This window comes from Stegostoma tigrinum, chromosome 2 (assembly GCF_030684315.1).
Source record: "Stegostoma tigrinum isolate sSteTig4 chromosome 2, sSteTig4.hap1, whole genome shotgun sequence".
Classification (NCBI taxonomy): Eukaryota; Metazoa; Chordata; class Chondrichthyes; order Orectolobiformes; family Stegostomatidae; genus Stegostoma; species Stegostoma tigrinum.
Window position 1 is genome coordinate 114907032 of NC_081355.1, and position 24222 is coordinate 114931253.

A 24222-nucleotide genomic window follows, 5' to 3' on the forward strand; every position below is an offset into this window, starting at 1 on the left:
AAATATTGGTGGCCTAAGTTTATCACTCTGTCAAACAGTTTACTATCAAAGAGTAATTGCACTTTTTGAGAGGAAAGATGTTTTGAACAGTAGTCTCTCAATCACCGTGCCCGAACTCTTCAGTTTCTCTGTTCAACGTTGTTGTGCATGTTGTGGTACCACCCTATTGATCTTGGGGTAGGCTGCTGCTACTATCCATTTTGACTGAGTTTAAGGGCCTACTCAGTTTACAATGTTATTGAAAAAAACACTGTTGAGTCTTACTGAGAAGAGGTTCTTCCCAGAAATAAGATGTAGCCTATTGCAAGATAGCGACCAGGCACAAGTTTCGCTAGTAAGTTAGAAATTATTACTAAGAATTTTTGGAGACCTGTTGAACATCGGTTTTCATTCTTTAAGATCCTAGGATGTTCTGCTTTCCCCTACCCAAGTTGTTTTGATATAATAAGATTTAATGAAATTTAATGACACCTCCACCACTAACTCTCTCAGAAACCATCAAAAAGATTCTACATCAAAAGATTCCCCAACATGTCAGTGTCACTGAAGAAGCATATCCTGCTCTGCACTCATCTAGGTAACCCTGGGCTCATAAATCCAAAAGTATGATTACTTACTTGACAACTCCAAGGATCTCCAGTTCAACTAGCCTCAGAAAAAAAGGCAGAAGAGGACGGGATGATGTTGGGGTGCAAAGCCAAAGTCACTTTAAGGAAATCTTATGTCCCACATGCATCCAAACCTACCTCTCTTTTCTTGGAAATACTTCACCTTTCCCTACTATGTTTCCTTCACTTGAGTACTTCCAACAGTCCATCACTAATTGACAAGTAGATATGAAGGGTATAGTACAAAACAAAGAACTGTGAATGCTGGAGATCTGAAACCCAAACAAAAATTCCTGCTTCCGATGCAGAGTTACCAGATTCAAGAAGTTAACTCTCCTTTCTCCCCACAGATGCTGCCAGATCAGCTGAATTTCACCAGCAATTTCTGATTTTGTTTATGAAGGCTGTAAGTTGGCTTTACATATAAGGAAGTAGTGATATGATATCGCATGTCCTGGAGCACTTTCCTGGCCTTCTCTAACCCCAGTCCACCGAAAGAATCAGTAAACCTAGACCACTACTACAATAATGCATAAAGCTTAGATAGGGCTTGCTACATTAATTCATTTATTCATTCACAGGATGAGGGCATCACTGGCCAGGCAGCATTTATTGCACATCCCTAATTGCCCAGAGGGCAGTTAAGAGTCAACCACATTGCTGTGGATCTGGAATCACATGTCGGCCAGACCAGGTAAGGATGGCAATTTCCTTCCCTAAAGGGCATTATAAAGCAATTGCAATATTGGTAGTCTCCTGGGCTTCCCCCATTCACAAAACATTCACAGATACTCATCAGTTTACCTTGCTGTGGTATTCGACACTGAGGGCCTGTCCACTCGTTAGTGCAAGTACAAGAATAAAAGTTAACACCATCAGTACAGCTTCCACCATTCTGGCAGGGGTTGCTGACGCATTCATTAATATTCTCAGTACAGTTAGTGCTGGTCCATCCTGGATCACAAATGCACACGTAACCTGAAATTGTGAACTGTATAAAGTAAAAAAGTTAGGAAAACGTGTAATTTCTTGCGAACCGAATGTTACTTCTAGTAATTTCTTCGCAACTTCTCTGGTACCGTTGTCACAACATCACAGTGTGCATTGCAGAACTTCTGTTACATTCGTAAGCTGAGTTTCTGCTGAATTTCTGGTGAAGTGATGGCAATGGAGCAGTGCCAGTTGCAAGAAATTTCCTTGCCCATACATAACAGTGGCAAAACCTCCCTCCGTGGACTAAGTTACACTCTAAAATCTTGGTTTGTTAATTTGCTAATGTAACAAAATTGTTAATTTTGTGCTTTCCTTGACTGTTCTACGACAATAAGGAAACATAAATGGTTCATCATTCGCAACTGAACCCCAAAATAATCTTCCGGTAGGAAACATGTCCCAACATGCATTTCATTTTTCTTCCTATAATTATTAAAACAACAGTCCAGATATACTTTGCATATTTCTTCCACATAACTGCAAGAGATTTTATTTACCAGTATACCTCGTATCATACATTTTAAAAAAATCTTCTGTAGTTGTAAACATTCTTCCGTAAAAGAAATTTGTTATATTGTTGAGCAACATATTTTTAAGCTAAAGTGCGAAAAAAAAACAATTCAGGCTCAGAATTCTCCTCTTCCTGTATCCCATTTATGAGACAACCTGAGTGAGTGTAATAGTAGCCATTATGTGTTGGCCTTCAGCTTACATTCTGCACAAGGTTTTTCTGTGTCAAGAGAAAAAAAAATCACCCACCTCCAAGCCACACAAACATGTTCATCATGCCAGTTCAAATAACACAAATTTCATGCCATGACCCCATATGTACCTCAACTGTATATTTTTTTAAACAGAAAAATAGAGGCATTAACAAGAAATTGTAACATCTGTATAGTTACAAAAGTAACTGGGTGTCTGTAGAATGAATCATTTGCATGTTTCATATCCATGTCAATACTCTTTACATTTTACTGAAATGATTTATTTTTGTGTTTAGATGAGTTTTCTCCATAATGTTGCTGAGGAAAATTTTGACAAAATCTTTTAGAACTTACAACACACTGCCCATTCGCACAAGGATTATCATGTTGACAGATATTGTTGAGAGGAACACAGCCACTGGCTCCATAGCCATTCCCAATGTAATCAGGAGGACAAGTGCAAGTCAGAATGTTATCTGAGATAGAAAAACAAGGGAAGATTGGTACTTAATTTCATGTTAAGCATTCATAAAACAATCAATAGTTGATTCAATGGAAATTTTTATGGGCCACAAATTTAGTGTAAACTGTAGAGTGCTCTAATATTTGAGGATGAATTTTACAGACCTTGGAAATGGAATGGCAGATGGGGGTCTTCAAATTGGACACTATGGCAACAGCACCATACCTGTAACCTATTTCATTTGGAGCAGGAGAGGCATACAAAACTCCACACTTGTCCATGTGCCACTTGAGCTCCTTAAATGGTCAATTAATGACTGCCTAAGTCTTCCTCCAGCAACTGTTGGGATCTTACTTACTCTCTTCCTCTTGATCTGTTCACTTAACAAAGCTACAACTCATCTTGTCCAGGGTGTTGGTTTTTCTTCATGGGATTTGTTAATGTCTCAGCAGTGGTCATCAGTTTAGTTGGCACTGCTCAGTCAAGATAGTCCAATGGTCGTTAGATAGCCAAACACAGGTGGCAACTCCCAATTGGACTCTGGACCCACTTAAAATTCAGTCTTTAGAGATTATTAGAGATAACAGTAGAATTCAGATGTAAGTAACATTTTCAAGACGAACAAGTACGGACTTGATTTTGGAAAACTGGATGCCCAATAATAGTGTCAAGTTAGGAAATCTTTGGTTGAGAACAAACATCCTATCTCGTTATTTCACCAATCCATGCACAGGGGCACATCAATTTTACTGATGAGTTTTTCCAGCAGCTTTGTTTTTGCATCAGTTTTACTACCCTCCTTAAGATCCAGTCCTCTCCAAATGTTTGTTAAAGAGCAATGTGCAACCATTCTGTTAGCCTGAATAATGCTTCAATTCTAGAAATGTCATTGTTTCTGTTTATTTCCAAGTAATGTCTTCATAAAATGATTTGAATTAAGCCATATACTCTAAATATTGTACTGTGTTCACTGAAATGCTAGAGGTGTGATATTTTTAAAACAGTAAACTTAGAAATAAGCATAAAATAATCATGACTGCAGTTTATCTTACAAGATCTGAAAAAGTTTTATTTTAAATCTACAAACACTATGGTAGAACAAGTTCATACTACAATCAAAATATTAATCCTTTCAAAGACTATTTGCATCTGAAATTTTTCTTTATGTAAACAGAGTTAATAAAACTGGGCAAATTACAGCCTTAACTCAGCTGTGACACTCTTGTGTTAGAAGGTTATGGGTTCAATTCCTACTTGGAAGACTTGAGCATGTAATGCAGCCTGAAACTCCCGATAGTACTGAGACAGCAGGTGAGATGTTTAAATGAGGCTCCATCTGCCCTCTCCGGTGGATAAAAGTTTCATACGAGAAAGGGCAGGGCAGGTCTCCCCGTATCCCGTAACTAGCCTGTCAAGTCCGAACAGGATTGTACATTTCTATGAGAGCATCCCCCCCCCACCCATTCTTTGAAATTCTAACAAATACAACCCCAGCTAATCCAATCTTTTCTCGTATGTTAGTCCTCGATATGAGAATCAGTCTGGTGAATCTTCACCAGACTCCCTCAACAGCAAGAATGTCTGTCCTCAGACTAGGAAAGCAAAACAGCGCACAATACTCAAGGTGTGGCCTCACCAAGGCCCTGTATAATTGCAAGACATCTTATTCCAATATTCAAATCCCCTCACTATGAGACCAGCATGTATTTATCTTTCCTCCCTACCTGCTGCACCTGCACGCTGACCTTCAGCAACTGTTCCACTGTGACACCCGGATTGGTTGCACTTCACATTTTCCTAAATGGCCACTAATCAGATCATAATCTGCTTTCCCACTTCTGTGGCCAAAGTGGATAACTTCACATTTATCTACATTATATTGCACTTGCCAAGAATTTGACCACTCAGCCAGTCTGTCCAAATCACCCTGCAGCCTCATAGTGTCCTCTTCACAGGGTCACTGAAGGTTCCACAAATTTGATTTTTCATCATTTCTTTACAATGGAATATGGAAGGAATAGAAATGGTGATTTAATTAAGTTTGTGTAAACCATGACAATGTAACTGATCACGTCTCTCTGAACCTGGAAGGGGGAAGTCATGTGAAATCAGAGATCTGCAATACTGCACTAAAGACCTGTATTTGTAAACCTACTATGTACAGACAAGTGGTGCAATACATGAGGAGGTTAAGAGCCTGAATTAAAGATAAGGAGGAAGCAACCACAGAGGCAGTTTATGTACAGGCACCCGGTGGCCAGCATACTCCAGACTGGTATCCTATTGTACAAGCATTAGCAAGTTTTGAGAAGATTTGTAGCTCAGGTTGAGGTTCTGGATGTGAGTTTGCTCGCTGAGCTGGAAGGTCAGTTTTCAGACGTTTCATCACCATTCTAGGTAACATCATCAGTGAGCCTCCGACGAAGCGCTGGTGTTATGTCCCGCTTTCTATTTATCTGTTTAGGTTTCCTTGGGTTGGTGATGTCATTTCCTATGTTGATTATGCCATTTCCTGTTCTTTTTCTCAGAGGATGGTTGATTGGCTCCAAATCAATGTGTTTGTTGATGGAGTTCCAGTTGGAATGCCATGCTTCTAGGAATTCTCGTGCATGTCTCTGTTTGGCTTGTCCTAGGATGGATGTGTTGTCCCAATCAAAGTGGTGTCCTTCCTCATCTGTATGTAAGGATACGAGTGATAGTGGGTCATGTCGTTTTGTGGCTAGTTGATGTTCATGTGTCCTGGTGGCCATCTTTCTGCCTGTTTGTCCAATGTAGTGTTTGTCACAGTTCTTGCAAGGTATTTTGTAGATGACGTTCGTTTTATTTGTTGTCTGTATAGGGTCTTTTAAGTTCATTAGCTGCTGTTTTAGTGTGTTGGTGGGTTTGTGGGCTACCCTGATGCCAAGAGGTCCGAGTAGTCTGGCAGTCATTTCGGAAATGTCTTTGATGTAGGGGAGACTAAAACAGCAGCTAATGAACTTACAAGACCCTATGCAGACAACAAATAAAACAAACGTCATCTACAAAATACCTTGCAAGAACTGTGACAAACACTACATTGGACAAACTGGCAGAAAGCTAGCCACCAGGACACATGAACATCAACTAGCCACAAAACGACATGACCCACTATCACTCGTATCCTTACATACAGATGAGGAAGGACACCACTTTGATTGGGACAACACATCCATCCTAGGACAAGCCAAACAGAGTCACGCACGAGAATTCCTAGAAGCATGGCGTTCCAACCGGAACTCCATTAACAAACACATTTGATTTGGAGCCGATCTACCATCCTCTGAGAAAAAGAACAGGAAATGACATCACAAATGCAGGAAATGGCATCACCAACCCAAGGAAACCTAAACAGATAAATAGTAAGCGGGACATAACACTAGCGCTTCGTCGGAGGCTCACTGATGATGTTACCTAGAATGGTGACGAAACGTCTGAAAACTAACCTTCCAGCTCAGCGAGCAAACTCACATCCAGTACAGGCACTAGTTAAAAGCACAAGGTAAAGCATGATGGCAGCTAGAGACAATCTTGAGATCTGAAGTTCATACCGAGTCCATGGGACAGAGCTTAAAAGGGACGACTCCAAGGGTAGGACATGAGCTCAAAAAACTTTGAAGTTGGAGCTGACAAAAAGCCCACCAACTCCCACAGCTACCTAGAATACACCTCCTCCCACCCACTGTCCTGCAAAAATTCCATCCCCTATTCCCAATTCCTCCGCCTCCACCGCATCTGTTTCCAGGATGAGGTATTCCACTCCCGCACATCCCAGATGTCCACATTTTTCAAGGACCGCAACCTCCCCCGCTGCAGTGGTCGAGAATACCCTCGACCGTGCCTCTTGCATTTCCAACAACACATCCCTAACACCCCGCCCCCACAATAACCGCCCTAAGAGGATCCCCCTCGTCCTCACATACCACCCACCAACCTCTGGATATAACGCATCATCCTCCGACACTTCCGCCATCTACAATCAAACCCCACCACCCAAGACATTTTTCCATCCCCACCCTTGTCTGCCTTCCGGAGAGACCACTCTCTCCGTGAATCCCTTGTTCGCTCCACACTGCCCTCCAACCCCACCACACCCAGCACCTTCCCCTGCAACCGCAGGAAGTGCTACACTTGCCCCCACACCTCCTCACTCACCCATATCCCAGACCCCAAGATGACTTTCCATATTAAGCAGATGTTCACCTGCACATCTTCCAATGTGGTATACTGTATCCACTGTGCCCGATGTGGCTTCCTCTACATTGGGGAAACCAAACGGAGGCTTGAGGACCAATTTGCAGAACACCTCTGCTCGGTTTGCAATAAACAACTGTATCTCCCAGTCGCGAACCATTTTAACTCTCCCTCCCATTCCTCAGACGACATGTCCATCATGGGCCTCCTGCAGTGCCACAATGATGCCACCCGAAGGTTGCAGGAGCAGCAACTCATATTCCACTTGGGAACCCTGCAGCCCAATGGTATCAATGTGGACTTCACAAGCTTCAAAATCTCCCCTTCCCCCACTGCATCCCAAAACCAGCCCAGCTTGTCCCTGCCTCCCTAACCTGTTCTTCCTCTCACCTATCCCCTCCTACCACCTCAAGCCGCACCTCCATTTCCTACCTACTAACCTCATCCCACCTCCTTGACCTGTCCGTCCTCCCTGGACTGACCTAATCCCCTCCCCACCTCCTCACCTATACTCTCCTCTCTACCTATCTTCTTTTCACTCCATCTTCGGTCCGCCTCCCGCTCTCTCCCCATTTATTTCAGAACCCTCTCCCCATCCCCCTCTCTGAAGAAGGGCCTAGGCCCGAAACGCCAGCTTTTGTGCTCCTGAGATGCTGCTTGGCCTGCTGTGTTCATCCAGCTCCACACTTTATCTTGGATTCTCCAGCATCTGCAGTTCCCATTATCTCTGAAAAGAAATTTCTTTCTGACTTTGAAGCACATGAAAAAGAACTTCAGAAGATTTCAAAGCCTAGATGCTAAACAGCAATAACCTGGGAATAATTTGAACAGTAAGAAGGAAAACTCTATGTGCTCACCCTAGCCAGTTAGATGTGATACTTCACAGCAATAGCAACTGTGGTAGAGATCTTGCCATTGCCACACCCATTTGTTAACACTGAGAGCCCACGGTGTGGCCAGAGTGAGAGACCTGGAAATTTCTATCTCTGTGCTATAGAATGGCTTCCCACTTACATGTGAGGAAGAAACACTATCAAGTCAGTTTGTTTTTATGTGCTGTAGATCCAACAGTTGATGATTTTCCAGCAAGCCAAAGCAAGGAGGAAAATACTATGTAGTGTAACGCATTTATTAAAGCATTTGACAGGTACATTAAATCAAAAAAAAAATTAGCCATGGAATGGACAACATTTGCTCAATGATCTCAATATATCAGAGAATCCATAGAAAACTTTTTAATGGATTTATATTGTCTAGCAAAATGTTTTAGTTATGGAGCATTAAAGTGTAAATTAATTTATAGAATATACTTATTGCTGTTAGTGATTGAGAAGTCTTCAAACTCTCTTCAATCCAAGGTGGATTTGACATTGCAGCACACAATCCAGTTCATTGAGTAGACAGAAATATGGACCGAGAATTCATCAGCCGTTTAAGGACACTGCAGGGATTCTTCTGACAGGTTGGAGAGATGGGCACCAATACGACCTTATCACTGTCCCAACAGCACACCAAAGCATCTTAGATCAGGAATCAGCTTCATTAACCATGTTTGGTTATATTAGATATGGCTGTCATCAGAGTCACAGGCGCAATAAATATCCCAGCAGGAGAGTATGAGTGCTATAAATGTGAGCAGCAGCTGGGTCACTTTAGAAAATACTGTAAGTTAAGAGGACCTTTACCATCTCAAAAAAAGCAACCTGCAACGGGGAAGTTTCTATTGATGTGGAAATTACACAGCAAGTAAATGGTTCCAGAAATTAAAAGGATGGAACAAAAGGTGAACATTCCGTGGTGAGTCCAAAGGAGGTCAAAACAGATTCTGGTCCATTAACTTGAAGATACTGGGCTTTGAAACAGAATTTAAGCTTGACACAGGAGCAACTCTTCCAGTACCGGCAGACAGCTTAACTTGTTTGAAGTCAGAATCGTCAGACCAGCAACCATAAAACTGCCAGGTTCAGGAACATGACCTTCAGCTGTCTGGCCAAATCACCACCAAATATGGTCAACGAGGACAAAATAGCAATGAAATAATATATGTGCTGAAGAATTAGAATACCTTATTGTTAAGCAGAAATGTTTGTACTCACTTAGATCTTTTACAGAGAGTGGATATAATACTTCAGATAATTTCAGCGAGAACTTCTGAAGATATTCAAAGTTTTAAGTATATTGAAATAGGAATATCACATCACCCTGCAAGAAGATAGTGAACTTAGCTGCTTGCACACTGCCAGAAAATTCCTCATCTGTTGATGAACAAAGTAAAACCTCAGTTCGACAGCATGATTGAAAGAAGAATCGTGTCACCCATTCCAGAACTGCCATAATGGTGCACAGGCCTAGGAATTGTTTTCAAATCAGCTGGAGAACTAAGATTATCTGTGGATCTCTTGCTGTCAAGCAAAACAGAAGGAAAATATCTTGTATTTCATTCATATGAGGTGGACAACATTGCCCGAGTCACATGAGTGTACATAGTGGGTAGTGTTCCCATATGTGATGGTAGCATTCATGTCCATTGGGGTGCAAATTCGGTCCCCATGGCTGTTCTGTGTATCTGAGTGAAGATATAGCATTTGGATGTTGTCAAACACAAAGATATTGTGGTGGAGGATGAAGCGAATAAGTGTAGAATGGTTTCTGGAAATTGGCAGTTGTTGGTATTGAATACTGAAGCTGCTGCAGTTATGCTCAACGATTGCCGAACAGGGATGTTCCCTCCCAGTCAGGGAATACTTCAGTCGTCAAGGACATTCAGCCTCCAATCTTCAGGTAAACACCCTCCAAGGAGGTCTTCGAGATACACAACAATGCAGAATCGCTAAGCAAAAACTGATAGCCAAGTTCCGTACCCACGAAGACGGCCTCAATCACGATCTTGAGTTCGTGTCGTGCTACATGTGGCCCTACCACACCTGTCCTGAATTTGTATAATCTTCCTTACTGTCCTGCTTTGACAACGTCACCTCGACAACATATCATGATCCCTCTACCTGAATTAGTCGGTACTATTTTGGATTGCTTGTTACTTTGGGTAGACCCTTGGTGTGCGACTCTTATACCTCTCATGTTATTCCAGTCATTTGCTTTGTCTCCAGCACCATCTTACATGTGATTCTTTTGTGATTATCTCAGTCCCTCAATTAATTGGACTAAAAAAATGCTTGCTATTCAGCTGTTGACACTTTACCCACTATATTCAACACTTTTGATCACCTGCAGAGACTTTTTATTCAGCCTGTCAACATTCCACTCACACCATTGTACTCCCTTTTTGTCTCTCTATTTGTGCCTGTGTCATTCCTTTTACTTCACCTGATGAAGGAGCAGTGCTTTGATAGCTTGAGTTTTCAGATGACAAAGGCGGCACAGTCAAAAATGATCATGTGATGACAGACATCTTAGGCGTTACATTAGTGAGCTATATTTGATAAGTTACTTTGTCCAAACATGAATGTTACAACACATAAAGAGTTGAAAAGTCTTTCTTACTGATAGGTAGAGAGAAACCTGAGGGACAGTATTATGTGCAGGTAGCCACAGCATGAGATACTCCAGATTGGTGTCCAATATACAGTTAGCAGTATTGACTTAAAGTACAAGATTAAAAAAAACTCTTCTATTTTACAACAAGCCTCTTTTCAAACACGGCGAGTGACTGCCATCCACAATGCAGGAGTGCTTTGCTCATGAGAAGAAGACTGTTATAGTCATACTCACCTCTGTGACAGCCACTTTCATGGTGAGGACTGTAGTCTATGAGCCTCCCCTCAACAACTGACTCTGCACCCCATGAAACAATCACCTCTGTCTAAACCAATTGTTAGATATTTCTTTCAAAAAACATACTCCAACACCACTTTGAGGAAGCAGTGTGAATCACAAAGGCACAAATATGGTCTGGGTGGAAATGTAAGGAATAGGTTAAGAAGGCTTCTCAGAACACTGTTGTAATACTGCTCTTAATTCCTCTTTATATTACATTATAACTTGTGAAGTTTAACTATTAAGCTTCAGTCAATTAAAAATGCCACTTAACATGTTCTTTAAGGAAATCTCAATGGAACTAATTTTCACAAAGTGCATACAACAGAGAATAGTAATCAGTTGATAAATGCAGGAAAGCCAGTTTGTTCTGCAAGGAATCACACCCAAGTGTGTGTCATTCATTTTAATTGGTGTTTCTACAAAAGTCTAACATTGACTGGTATCGAATGGTATTGAAACAAGGTCAGGCTTATAACAGAAGTTTCATTTGGTGGAGTATACATGTATATCAGATGTGAAACTATTGATAAGATAGAGAGTTGAATGAGAAAGAGCTTGTAAGTGCAGAAGATTGATTTTATTGGTAAAGATAAAACAATTAAGTTATCTTTATTTGGAGTCATATTCAAGTTTTGTATCATTGTGCACTTCTGAATTACGTGCATTGTCATGTGAAGGGAGTAAGTGGACTATCTTTAAAAAAAGCTATGAAAAAGCAACTCAAGATGCAGTCAGCAATGGTAGCACAATTAAAATGGCCAGAATTAGATAATCACAGAATTTCTTTTTATTCATTAATGGGATGTGGGTATCTCTGGCTAGGCAGCATTTATTGCCCATCCGTAATTGCCCAAATGGCAGTTTCGAGTCAACCACATTGCTATGGGTCTGGAGTCACATGTAGTCCAGACCATTTAAGGATGGCAGTTTCCTTCCCTAAAGGACGTTAGTGAGCCAGATGAGCCTTTCTGATAATCGACAATAGGTTCATGGTCATCATTAGATTCTTAACTTTAGGTATTTTACAGAATTCAAATTCCACCATCTGCCATGATGGGATTCAAACCCGGGTCCCCAGAATGTTATCTGGGTCACTGGATTAACAGTCCAGCAATGACACTACTGGGCCATCACCTCCCCCAATTATAGCAGTGCAGGACGAGGCCATTCAGTCTATCGTGTCTGCACCCCAGCTCTATTTTCACATCCAATATCTAGTACCAATCATCTTCCTTTTCCCAATACCCCTGAACACCACTACTATCCACAAAATCATCTAATCCCCTCTTAAATGTCTCAACTGAACCTTCCTCCCCCACATTCACAGGCAGTGCATTTTATACTCTAACAACACAGTGTGGTAAAGCTTTTTATCACACAACTTTTGTTCTGTTTACTTCTCACTTTAAGCCTATTCCCTGTCATTCTTGTTTGTTTCACAAAACTGAAATAGGCTCACACTGACTACTCCGTCCAGTCCACTTGAAAACCTCAGACAGATCTTCTGTTAGTCTTCTTCTCTCCAGGGAGACCTTTCTATTCAATCTATTTGAATAACTAAAGTTTCTCATATTTTGAACCATTCGAATAAATTGTTTCTACATTCTCTCCAATGTGTTCACATCTTTTCTATAACGGGAAGTGATGGCCTGGTGGTATTATTGCTGGACTGTTAAACCAGACACCCAGATAACATTCTGGAGACCCGGCTTCAAACCCCACCATGGCAGATGGTGGAATTTGAATTCAATAAAATATCTGGAATTAAGAATCTGACAATGAAATGAATCCATGCTGCCACATTCACTGAATAATTCTCTACCATTTCTGCTTCTTCTGGCATGATAATTCCAAAAGCACTCTCTAAGCATCCTTGTGACCTGACATTCCCACCCCACTTTGCAACATCTCCCCAAGTGGGGAAGAGAGATAAAGCAGCTTTTGTTTTATTTACTACATCCCGTCACCTGGAGGGAACCCAGACAGACATGGGGAGAATGTACAAACTTCACACAGACAGCCACCTGAGGGTGGAATCAAACCTGGGTCCCTGGCGCTGTGAGGCAGCAGTGCTAACTGCTGAGCCACTGTGCCACCCTGCATGCTAATTTATTTGCCACCCCACTTCCATTCTGATCTCTCTGTCCTTGATCGTCGATGCAGTTCTAATGAAACTTGACAGAGCTCTCAGAGCTAGTTTGTAGCTGTCTGCACTCAGCATTGTGTTCCAACAGTTTTAGATCGTGACCTTTGTCCCTGTTGTTATCAACAGCTGTTGGTAATGTTGCTGTTATTTCTAATGACAGCTCCTCTACGCCCATTTTTCAATTATTTTATTGTTTCATTGCTATCACACTTATGCCTTACACTTTTGCTTTTGTCCTTTGCCACTTCCGCAAACCCTGCCTAATATGTTTTCTTCCCCTCCTTCTTTTCCCTGTGCTGTACTTACTGTAAATGTGTTATCTCCCTAACATGACCCAATTGGGAGGAACATGGTAAAACCTGAAATATTCACTTTCAACAGATACTGCTTAACATGCTGAATATTTGCAGGATTTTTTTGATTTATTTGATGAAATAACTCACTTGGCCTCTTCACTGAACTGCATCTCTCCCTGTTTTAACAATATTTACTATCCAGCAGCTTGCATTTCACAAAATAACCAACACTGAGCGAAATATATATTATTTCAGAAGCACAAAACATGTATAGTTATCAGAATTATAGGAACTTAATGAGCCCAACTATGCCTGCCTCTTCGTGGATTACGTGGAACAATCCCTCTTCCACACCTACACTTGTCCCAAAGCCCACCCCTTCCTCCGTTACATTGATGACTGTATCGGCGCCACCTCATGCTCCCAAGAGGAGATTGAACAGTTCATCCATTTCACCAATACCTTCCACCCCAACCTCAAGTTCACCTGGACCATCTCCAACACATCCCTCACCTTCCTGGACCTTTCTGTCTCCATCTCAGGCAACCACCTAGAAATTGATGTCCATTTCAAGCCCAATGAATCCCACAGCTACCTAGAATACACCTCCTCCCACCCACCTTCCTGCAAAAATTCTATCCCCTCTTCCCAATTCCTTCGCCTCTGCTGCATCTGCTCCCAGGACAAAGCATTCCACTCCCATACATCCCAGATGTCCTCGTTCTTCAAGTATTGCAACTTATCCCCCACACCCCCCCCACCAACCCGCGCCCCCCCGCCCCACCCTGCAGTGGTCGAGAACGCCCTCGACCACGTCTCCCCGCATTCCCTGCAAATCATCCCTCACACCCCGCCCCTGCAATAACCGCCAACAGAGAATCCCCCTCGCCCTCACATACCACCCCACCAACCTTCGGATACAATGCATCATCCACTGACACTTCCGTCATCTACAATCCGACCCCACCACAGAAGACATTTTTCCATCCCCACCCTTATCTGCCTTCCAGAGAGACCACTCTCTCCGAGGCTCCCTTGTCCGCTCAATGCTCCCCTCCAACGCCACCACACCCGGCACCTTCCCCTGCAACTGCAGGAAGTGCTACACCTGCCCCCGCACCTCCTCCCTTACCCCCATCCCAGGCCCCAAAGTGACTTTCCACATCAAGCAGATGTTCACCTGCACATCTGCCAACGTGGTATACTGCATCCACTGTACCCGTTGTGCCTTCCTCTACATTGGAGAAACCAAGCAGAGGCTTGGGGACCACTTTGCAGAACACCTACACTCAGTTCGCAATAAACAACTGCACCTCCCTGTTGCGAACCAATTGAACTCCCCCTCCCATTCTTTAGGCGACATGCCCATCCTGGGCCTCCTGCAGTGCCTTAATGATGCCACCTGAAGGTTGCAGGAACAGCAACTCATATTCCGCTTGGGAACCCTGCAGCTCAATGGTATCAATGTGGATTTCACCAGCTTCAAAATCTCCCCTCCCCCCACTGCATCCCAAAACCAGCCCAACTCATCCCCACCTCCCTAACCTGTTCTTCCTCTCACCTATCCCCTCCTCCCACCTCAAGCCGCACCTCCATTTCCTATCTACTAACCTCATCCTGCCCCCTTGACCTGTCCGTCTTCCCTGGAATGACCTATCCCCTCCCTACCTCCCCACCTATACTCTCCTCTCCACCTATCTTCTTTTCTCTCCATCTTCGGTCCGCCTCCCCCTCTCTCCCTATTTATTCCACTTTCCTCTCCCCAGCCCCCTCTCTGATGAAGAGTCTAGGCCTAAAACGTCAGCTTTTGTGCTCCTAAGATGCTGCTTGGCCTGCTGTGTTCATCCAAATCCACACTTTGTCATCACAGCTGAAAAATTATTTTCTTTTAGGAAAATATTACATTTTAGTGAACTGCTTATAATTAATTTCATAACGTTCACTTCTCTTGTTTTGCTCATAGATTTTGATCAATAGTATTCTGTTTGACATTGCTGTCAGACTCAAAGATTCATTACCTGTTATCTACAGATGGGCTTCACAGTGACTATCTATGGAACTCAAAACAACTAATTGAATTGGGATATGAGATAAGATCTGAAAATAACTCAATGCCACATTATATCCACACAATGAACAAACTCTCATGACTATTAAACTTGTAGACACAATATTATAAAGACCTTAATCGAATGATTGATACATTCTTCTACTCCATTCTATCTTTTTTTTGTCATGATTATAATGAGGTAAGCCAGGTGGACCTCATAGAATATGAGCTCCCTGTTTGGGGTCGCCAATCTGGCCCAATTACAGAGAATTGGTTGGCAGATAATAAACAGGTGTATCAGAGGTTCCATTTTGCTGTCTTTGAGCGGTCTGATCAGAGTTAAAGCTTCTCCACGTGTAATAAAGGGTGATTTGGTAACAGGATACTGGCCCCTGTGGAGCTATTCCATCTTGCATTTTATATTTCTCAGTGGGTAAACTTGTGCCGAAAAATGCTTTAGATGGTTGAACAACCTTCTCATTCAATGCAATATCCATTCTTTGCTGTGCTGCCTGTGTATCAACTTTTCAGTATTAGATCCTGGCTTTGTGTTTTACTTGCAAGTTTTATTTTGTTTCCACCATGCAATCTTATCAACGTTTGGGGTGGCTTTGCTTATTTAGCATCCTGAAAAGTTCATACATTAGCAAATTGACTGCATGCTTTGACCTTCAGGCTCGCACAAATCAGATGAGAAGTGATCAAAAGGGGACAAAGATGAGTCAACAAACAATTAGATCCCTTTATAACAAAAGCTGAGAGTGAAAGTTGAAAAGCTGCAAAGAATTTGAAAACATAAATAAAAGTTTGATTTTTTTCCTCAGTTTTTTTAAGTTTACATAAAATGATTCAAGTTTGGTAATATCATTTTCAATGTTATAAGCATACAAACATGTTAGCTTTTTCAGCTAACAGCTTGTTTAAGTTCAACAAGTAACAAATTCTGCATTGGCTGAGTGTAAATAGTTCAATCTTATTCCATTTTTAAACTCAGTAAGTTGTTATAATGGTAAGGTTTATAACATGTTTTGGGACTGTACCTTTAAATTCAGGGTAAATGAAGGAAGAGATGTGATCTGTTTTTAGGTTAATTGACAATAAGGCTGAGTGGTTTGATTGCCGTGATCAAAGGAATGTTCGGATTGTTTTACTGAGAAGAAGTTGCAAGCTATTTACACTTGGAGACAATGACAGCAGCAGAGTTTGTAACGAGTTGACTCTGAATTTCCCAAAATCCCAAAGTTGAGAATACTGTTTTATAAGCAATTATACTTTAAATAGTCAATATTTAAATAGGATGAGATGGAGTTGGCATCATGAATAGCTAATTAACATTTTTACCTACATCTAATGCCGATATGTTTCACATTGACATACTTAACTAGGTACAGGAAAGAATTTTAGATCTCAGTTTCCAAACCTCCTTGCGAATGAGCAAATTTCTTTGTCAAACTCTAACTCTGTGTGGTCAGTAAAGACAAAATGTTGCTTGGGTTTATGAATGAAAACAGAGGGATGCAGGATCGAGACAAACTCTAGTCAAAGGCTTGCAGCCTTTGCAGCCTTCAAAGGTTTCTGGGAAACTTGCTCAGACTTGATCTCGCATTACAGGGAAGGCAATGGCCTGGTGGTATTAATATTAGACTATTAATTCAGAAACTCAGCTAATGACCCAGGGATCCATGTTCAAATACTGCCATGACAGATGGTGAATTTGAATTTAATTTTTTTTAAATCTGGCATTAGAAAACGACTGATGACCATGAAACCATTGCCAATTGTCAGGAAAAACCCATCTGGCTGACTAATGCCCTTCAGCAAAGGAAATCTGCCTTCCTTACCTGGCCTGGCCTGGCCTGGCCTGGCCTACACATGACTCAGGACCAACAGCAATGTGGTTGACTCTCACCTTCCCTATGAAATGATCGAGCAAACAAAACTCCATTATATCAATTGCTGTCAAGTCACAACAAAGCAATGAAATTGGACAGAACACCTGACATTGATCTAAGCACCAGATAAGACAACAGCAGAAACAGCCCCTCATCAGAGAGGGGGATGGGGTGAGGGTTCTGAAATAAATAGGGAGAGAGGGGGAGGTGGACCGAAGATGGAGAGAAAAGAAGATAGGTGGAGAGGAGAGTATAGGTGGGGAGGTAGGGAGGGGATAGGTCAGTCCAGGGAAGATGGACAGGTCAAGGAGGCAGGATGAGGTTAATAGGTAGGAAATGGAAGTGCAGCTTGAGGTGGGAGGAGGGGATGGTTGAGAGGAAGAACAGGTTTGGGAGACAGGGACAAGCTGGGCTGGTTTGGGGATGCAGTGGGGGAAGGGGAGATTTTGAAGCTTGTGAAGTCCACATTGATACCATTGGGCTGCAGGATTTCTAAGCGGAATATGAGTTGCTGTTCCTGCAACCTTCGGGTGGTGTCATTATGGCACTGCAGGAGGCCCAGGATGGAAATGTCGTCTGAGGAATGGGAGGGGGAGTTCAATTGGTTCGCAACAGGGAGGTGCAGTTGTTTATTGCGAACCGAGCAGAGGTGTTCTGCAAAGTGGCCCCCAAGCCTCCGCTTGGTTTCTCCAATGTAAAGGAAGCCACAACGTGTACAGTGGATGCAGTATACCACATTGGCAGATGTGCAGGTGAACATCTGCTTGACATGGAAAGTCATCTTGGGGCCTGGGATGGGGGTGAGGGAGGAGTCCCCCTCACCGACTCCCTCATCCGCCTAGCTGAACTCGTCCTCACCCTCAACAACTTCTCTTTCGATCTCTTCCACTTCCTACAGACAAAGGGGGTGGCCGTGGGTACCCGCATGGTCCCAAGCTATGCCTGCCTCTTTGTAGGTTACATGAAACAATCCCTCTTCCGCACCTACACTGGCCCTAAGCCCCACCTCTTCCTCCATTACATTGATGACTGCATCTGCGCCGCCACGTGCTCCCAAGACGAGCTCAAACAGTTCATCCACTTCACCAACACCTTCCACTCCAACCTCAAGTTCACTTGGGCCATCTCCAACACATCCCTCACCTTCCTGGACATCTCTGTCTCCATCTCAGGCAACCAGCTAGAAACTAATGTCCATTTCAATCCCACCAACTCCCATAAGCTAGCTAGAATACACCTCCTCCCACCCACCCTCCTGCAAAAATTCCATCCCCTATTCCCAAATCCTTCGCCTCTGCTGCATCTGCTCCCAGGATGAGGCATTCCCCTCCCGCACATCCCAGATGTCCGCATTCTTCAAGGACCACAACATCCTCCCCGCAGTGGTTGATAACGCCCTCAATCGTGTCTCCCGCATTTCCCACAACACATCCCCCACATCCCGCCCCCACAATAACCGCCCTAAGAGGATCCCCCTCATCCTCACATACCACCCACCAACCTCCGGATACAACGCATCATCCTCCGACCCTTCCGCCATCTACAATCAAACCCCACCACCCAAGACATTTTTTCATCCCCACCCTTGTCTGCCTTCTGGAGAGACCACTCTCTCCGTGACTCCGTTGTCCGCTCCACACTCCCCTCCAACCCACCACACCCGGCACCTTCCCCTGCAACCGCAGGAAGTGCTACACCTGCCCCTACACCTCCTCCCTCACCCCCATCCCAGGCCCCAAGATGACTTTCCATATCAAGCAGATGTTCACCTGCACATCTGCCAATGTGGTATACTGCATCCACTGTACCCGTTGTGACTTCCTCTACATTGGGGAAACGAAGCAGAGACTTGGGGACCGCTTTGCAGAACACCTCCACTCAGTTCGCAATAAACAACTGCACCTCCCAGTCTCGAACCATTTTAACTCCCCCTCCCATTCCTTGGACGACATGTCCATCATGGGCCTCCTGCAATGCCATAATGATGCCACCCAAAGGTTGCAGGAGCAGCAACTCATATTCCGCTTAGGAACCCTGTAGCCCAATGGTATCAATGTGGACTTCACAAGCTTCAAAATTTTCCCTCTCCCACTGCATCCCTAAACCAGCTCAGCTCGTCCCTGCCTCCCTAACCTGTTCTTCCTCTCACCTATCCCCTCCTCCCACCTCAAGCTGCACCTCCATTTTCCACCTACCAACCTCATCCTGCCTCCTTGACCTGTCCGTCCTCCCCGGACTGACCTATCCCCTCCCTACCTCCACACCTATACTCTCCTCTCCACCTATCTCCTCCTGTATCCATCTTCGATCCGCTTCCCCCTCTCTCCCTATTTATTCCAGAACCCTCTCCCCATCCCCCTCTCTGATGAAGGGTCTAGGCCTGAAATGTCAGCTTTTGTGCTCCTGAGATGCTGCTTGACCTGCTGTGTTCATCCAAATCCACACTTTGTTAGCTCAGATTCTCCAGCATCTGCAGTTCCCATTATCTCTGAGCAGAAACAGCCCCTGTCGACTCTGCAAAATCCCCTTACTAACCTCTGAACTAGTGCAAATTGGGAAATCTGTCTTACAGACTAGCCAAACTCCAGCCTGACAAAATCATATCCACAGAATCATTCCTTCCAGACAATGTCCCAGACATTACCATCAGCATCGCTGGATATGACTCGCTCCACCAGCAGAACAGACGCAGCCAGTACGGTTAAAGAGAAATGGAAACCAAATTCAAATAGGAGTCTCCAGAAATAGGAACAGAAATTTAAAAAATAACATTTGTAAATATATCTTGTTCTGACATAGAAATGTATGGGTCAATTCTGAATATCTCCAAAGCATAAAATGCAACGTACAGATTCTGCCACTGACACAGGAGGCAGCCGGTAGCACTCCAACTGAGGAATGGGTAGGACCACAGGTGCATGCAGTGGAAGTGTTTTAAATGGAGTCCCCACTTCCATGTGTACTTTCTTCTTGTTCATTTTGATGGCCCACATTTATCTTCCTGCTCACCGTGTACAGTGCGCATTTTGCTGCACTTTAGTGAGGCACTAACGAACCAAGACAAGTCATTCCTCTCTCCAAATAAAAGTCAGTGTACAGGACAATGAACTCAGTTGCCTGCCAGTTCAAAGCAGATGATCATTCTTTCCATGGAGGTAGATATCAGCAGGACGGCCTGAAACACCAAGGCAGGCACAGTGGAGGCGGACTCTTCCAATTGTAAATATTAATGGCCTTTTTAGAAACAACTATGAACGATAACTAGATTTTTATGAGACAATGTATGAAAAGTCACAGGAAGGTTATCAGAGGTGTTTCAGAGCATAGATTGAGAGTAAGGAATTCAATACTTTTATCCAATATCTTCTGCATTGTGGTCAACTTGAACAGCAAGCGTTCCCAAGGGTCGCTGACTGAAAATTGATCATTGATTTTTTTTTGTCTGGTAACTTTGGTCAAAGCTTGTGAATACTGTTGGACCATTGCAGTGAGTTAATGACTAAATAATTCAAGATTGTTTGCTTATTGAATATAAAAAGGTACAGATTATGTCCTAATGATTAGAAACTTTACAACATCCAGGTGCAATCTGCATTAAAAAAAAGCAGAACTCATATGGTGACGAAACTCAGCAGGTAGAATATCGCTTTAGAAATCACTACTCTAAATGCTGTAATAAACTTAGACAAACATTGATATTCAAATGACTCGACTTAATAACAAATAAATGGCTCAATTGTGCATCGGAGTCTCAGACGTTACATACCACATTCACGATTGTACCTGGACTGAATATGCATGAAGCTGAAGGGTGGCATCCTCCATTGTTTATTGAGCATACATCAACCAGTGTGCACGTCTTCCCATCACCTTGGTAACCTACAACACCAAATAAAGCAGCAAATTAGAAGGAAGGCTAAATAAGTGTAAATATATTTCCTGTACCCCCAAAAGAATTGCACTTCCTTCAAATACAGAATACCATGAGTACGACGGTGCAAGAGAAGGTAATGGAGCTAAAGGCTAACAAATGCAAATATCCTGTCAATTCCTGGGAAGACTCAACTCTCCCTGCCATAGAGGAAGTGCAGGGAAGGGTCACTGGGCTGATAACAAGGATGGCAGGACTGTCAAATTGGGAGAGATTGGTTTGACTGACCCCGTATTTGCTAGAATTTATGAGAACGAGACAGGATCTGATTAAAATATATCAAATTCTAACAGGGTAAGATGGACTAAAGGAATAACCATGGAAACATTTGATGCATTGGTGTTCATCTTTCCAAATTCTATAGCCTCTGGAGCAGTTTCTATAGGCTGGATAGCGTCCATTGTAACCACACTATTTTTTTAAAAATTGAGAGAAAGAAACAGAAAATTAGTCGAGTTAGTCTAACATCATCAGACGGGGTAAAGCTAGAGTCTAAATGCTAAAGCCATGATAACTGAATGTTTGGAAAGCATAAATGGAATTTGGCAATCTCAGCATTTGTTCATGAAACGGAAATTGTGCTTAACATGCCTTCTGGTGCTTTTTGAGGATTTAACTCATCAAATTCACAGGAGTATCTGGTGGACATGGTGTATTTAGATTTTAAGGAGGCTCTTGATAAAGCCCCAAGTAAAAGGCTAGTCGGAAAAATTAAAGCAGACAGGATTAGTGGGAACATACTGGCATGGTTAGAGAGTAGGTTGGCCAGAAACACAGGGAAAACAAATGGATCTTATTTCTGGATGGCAGAGGGTGACTCGTGCAGGCATCAGTGCTTGGATGCCAGCTATTCACAATGCATATAAATGACTTGGGTGAGGAAAACAAATAATGTTTCCAACCTTACTGATGACACAAAACAAAGAGGGATTGTGAGTAGTGAGGAATGTGCAAGGAGGCTTCAGGTCAATCCAGACAAGTAGAGGATCAGGCGATCTGGTCCTTGCATACCAGTAAGGCAGGTACAGCAAGCAGTTGGAAAACAAAATGACATGTTTCAGGACATCTTGCTAATAAGTGCCCTGATATGGAATCATGGAGCTTGAATCTTAGAGCTTTTAGGCTAATTGCATGCTACATCAATATCGAGGGATTTTCACCATGAGGCAGAGTGAGCTTTTTTGTCAAATCTTACTGACAGGGCTAATTTAATTCCTGTTCATACCCCTATGACATCTAGTGCAATCAACTTCCACCTGGTCTTACAATGCACTATTCCCAGACAACTTGCCACTCGCTGCCTACTACAGATGGTGTGGAGTTGCTGGTGTTGGACTTGAGTGGACAAGGTCAGAAATCATACGACACTCAGTTGTTGTCCAACAGGTTTATTTGAAAATACAAGCTTTGGGAGCCTTAGTTTCACCACCCATGTCCCAATCTTTATTTTACTGTTCTAGCAAGTAATTCGATATTCATACTTTTCATGGCTGTCAATAAGAATTTTTCCAGATGTCTGTGTGCACAGTTCGATTGCATCCCTGCTGTTCCATGTGGGGGCTCCCCTTAAACAATACAGTCTACTGCAAAGACCCTCCCTACCTACATCTGTGATGCCTCTGATGACCTCTGTCTTATTGACAATTTCTAGTTACCTGACCTGAACTGCTTCCTCTTCATCATGGATGTCCAATCCCTCTGTACTTCTATTCCCCACCAGGGTGGTCTGAGAGTTCTTGGCTTCTTCCTCGAAAAGAGTCCTGAACACTCCCCATCCACCACCACTCCCTTCTGACTGGCTGAACGTGTTCTCTCACTGAACAGTTTCTCCTTTCATTTATCTCACTTCCGTCAAGGCAAAGGAGTGGCTGTAGGCACCTGCATTGGTCCCAGTTATGCTTGCCTCTTTATGGGATATGTGAAACAATCCTTGTCCCAGTCCTACGCTGGCCACCTTCCACAACTCTTTTTCTCGGAACATCAACAATTGTTTTGGTGCTGCTTCATGCTCCTGCCAGGACCTTGAAAAATGTCTTCATTTTGACTCCAATTTGCACCCCTCTGTGACTTTCATGTCATCCATTTCTTACACTTCCCCTCCTTTCCTTGACCTCTCTGTCACCACTTCAGGGAATAAACTATCCACTGCCATCCACTACAAAGCCACTGACCCCCATAACTACCTGCACTACAGCTTGTCACAGCCCACGTCCGGCAAGGACTCCATCCTATTCTCTCAGTTCCTTATCCTATGTCGCATCTGTTTGGATGCTGCCACCTTCTGAAACAGCACTGCTGACATGGCTCCCTTCTTCCATGATTGCGGTTTCCCACCCACTGTGGTTGACAGGGCCCTTAACCGCATCCAACCTATCACCTGTGCTTCCACCTTTGCCCCCTCCCCTCACTCACAACAGCATGATCAGGCTCCCCTTGTCGTCACTTCACATCCCATCAGCCTCCACATCCAAAGGATCATTCTCCACCATTTCAGACAACTCCAGCAGCACAGCACCACCAGACACACCTTCCCCTCATTTGCCCATTTGCATTTCACGGGGACCATTCCCTCCGGGACAGCAGAATCCGTTCCTCAATCATTAACACAACTCCCTTCCCGTGGCACCTTCCCATGTAACTGCAGACGATGCAATGTCTATCCCTTCACCTCCTCACTGTTCACCATCCAAGGACCTAAACAGTCTTTTCACCATTTGAAGCGTCATTTCAACTGTACCTCCCGTTATCGTGTGTATTGTGTTTATTTTACCCAATATGGCTTCCTCTACGTTGGAGAAACCAAACACAGACTGGATGACCACTTTGCAGAGCATCTTCGGTCTTTGCGCAAGCAGAAACCCAACCTTCCTGCAGCCAGTCATTTTTAACACAGCATCCTGCTCTCATGCCCACTTGTTTGCCCTTGGCATGCTGCAATGCTCCAGCGAATCGGAGTAAAAACTGGAGGAGCAACATCTCATCTTCAGACTAGGCAGTTTACAACCTTCTGGGCTTAGTATTGAGTTCAAAACCTTCCAGTTGTGAACCTATTCCTTCCCTTTCTTTTAGCTTTGCTTGTTACATTTTCTGTCACCCCCTCTCCCCTACACCCATCACAGTGGGACTGTCTGCCCTTTCCTGTCTGGTACT

General features: G+C 43.3%; 1 protein-coding gene across 2 annotated transcripts in view; it reads right to left on the reverse strand.

Moving 5' to 3' along the window:
* The window catches only part of cubn (cubilin (intrinsic factor-cobalamin receptor)), a 283762-nt gene that overhangs the window by 245398 nt on the left and 14142 nt on the right, over positions 1–24222 (reverse strand). For both annotated transcript variants that reach the window (XM_048561565.2, XM_048561555.2), the window contains exons 9-11: positions 20925–21020; positions 2660–2781; positions 1413–1599 (exon numbers count right to left, since the gene is read on the reverse strand). In XM_048561565.2, coding sequence (XP_048417522.2) covers positions 1413–1599; positions 2660–2781; positions 20925–21020 — 405 coding nt within the window. The remainder of the gene's footprint in view (positions 1–1412; positions 1600–2659; positions 2782–20924; positions 21021–24222) is intronic.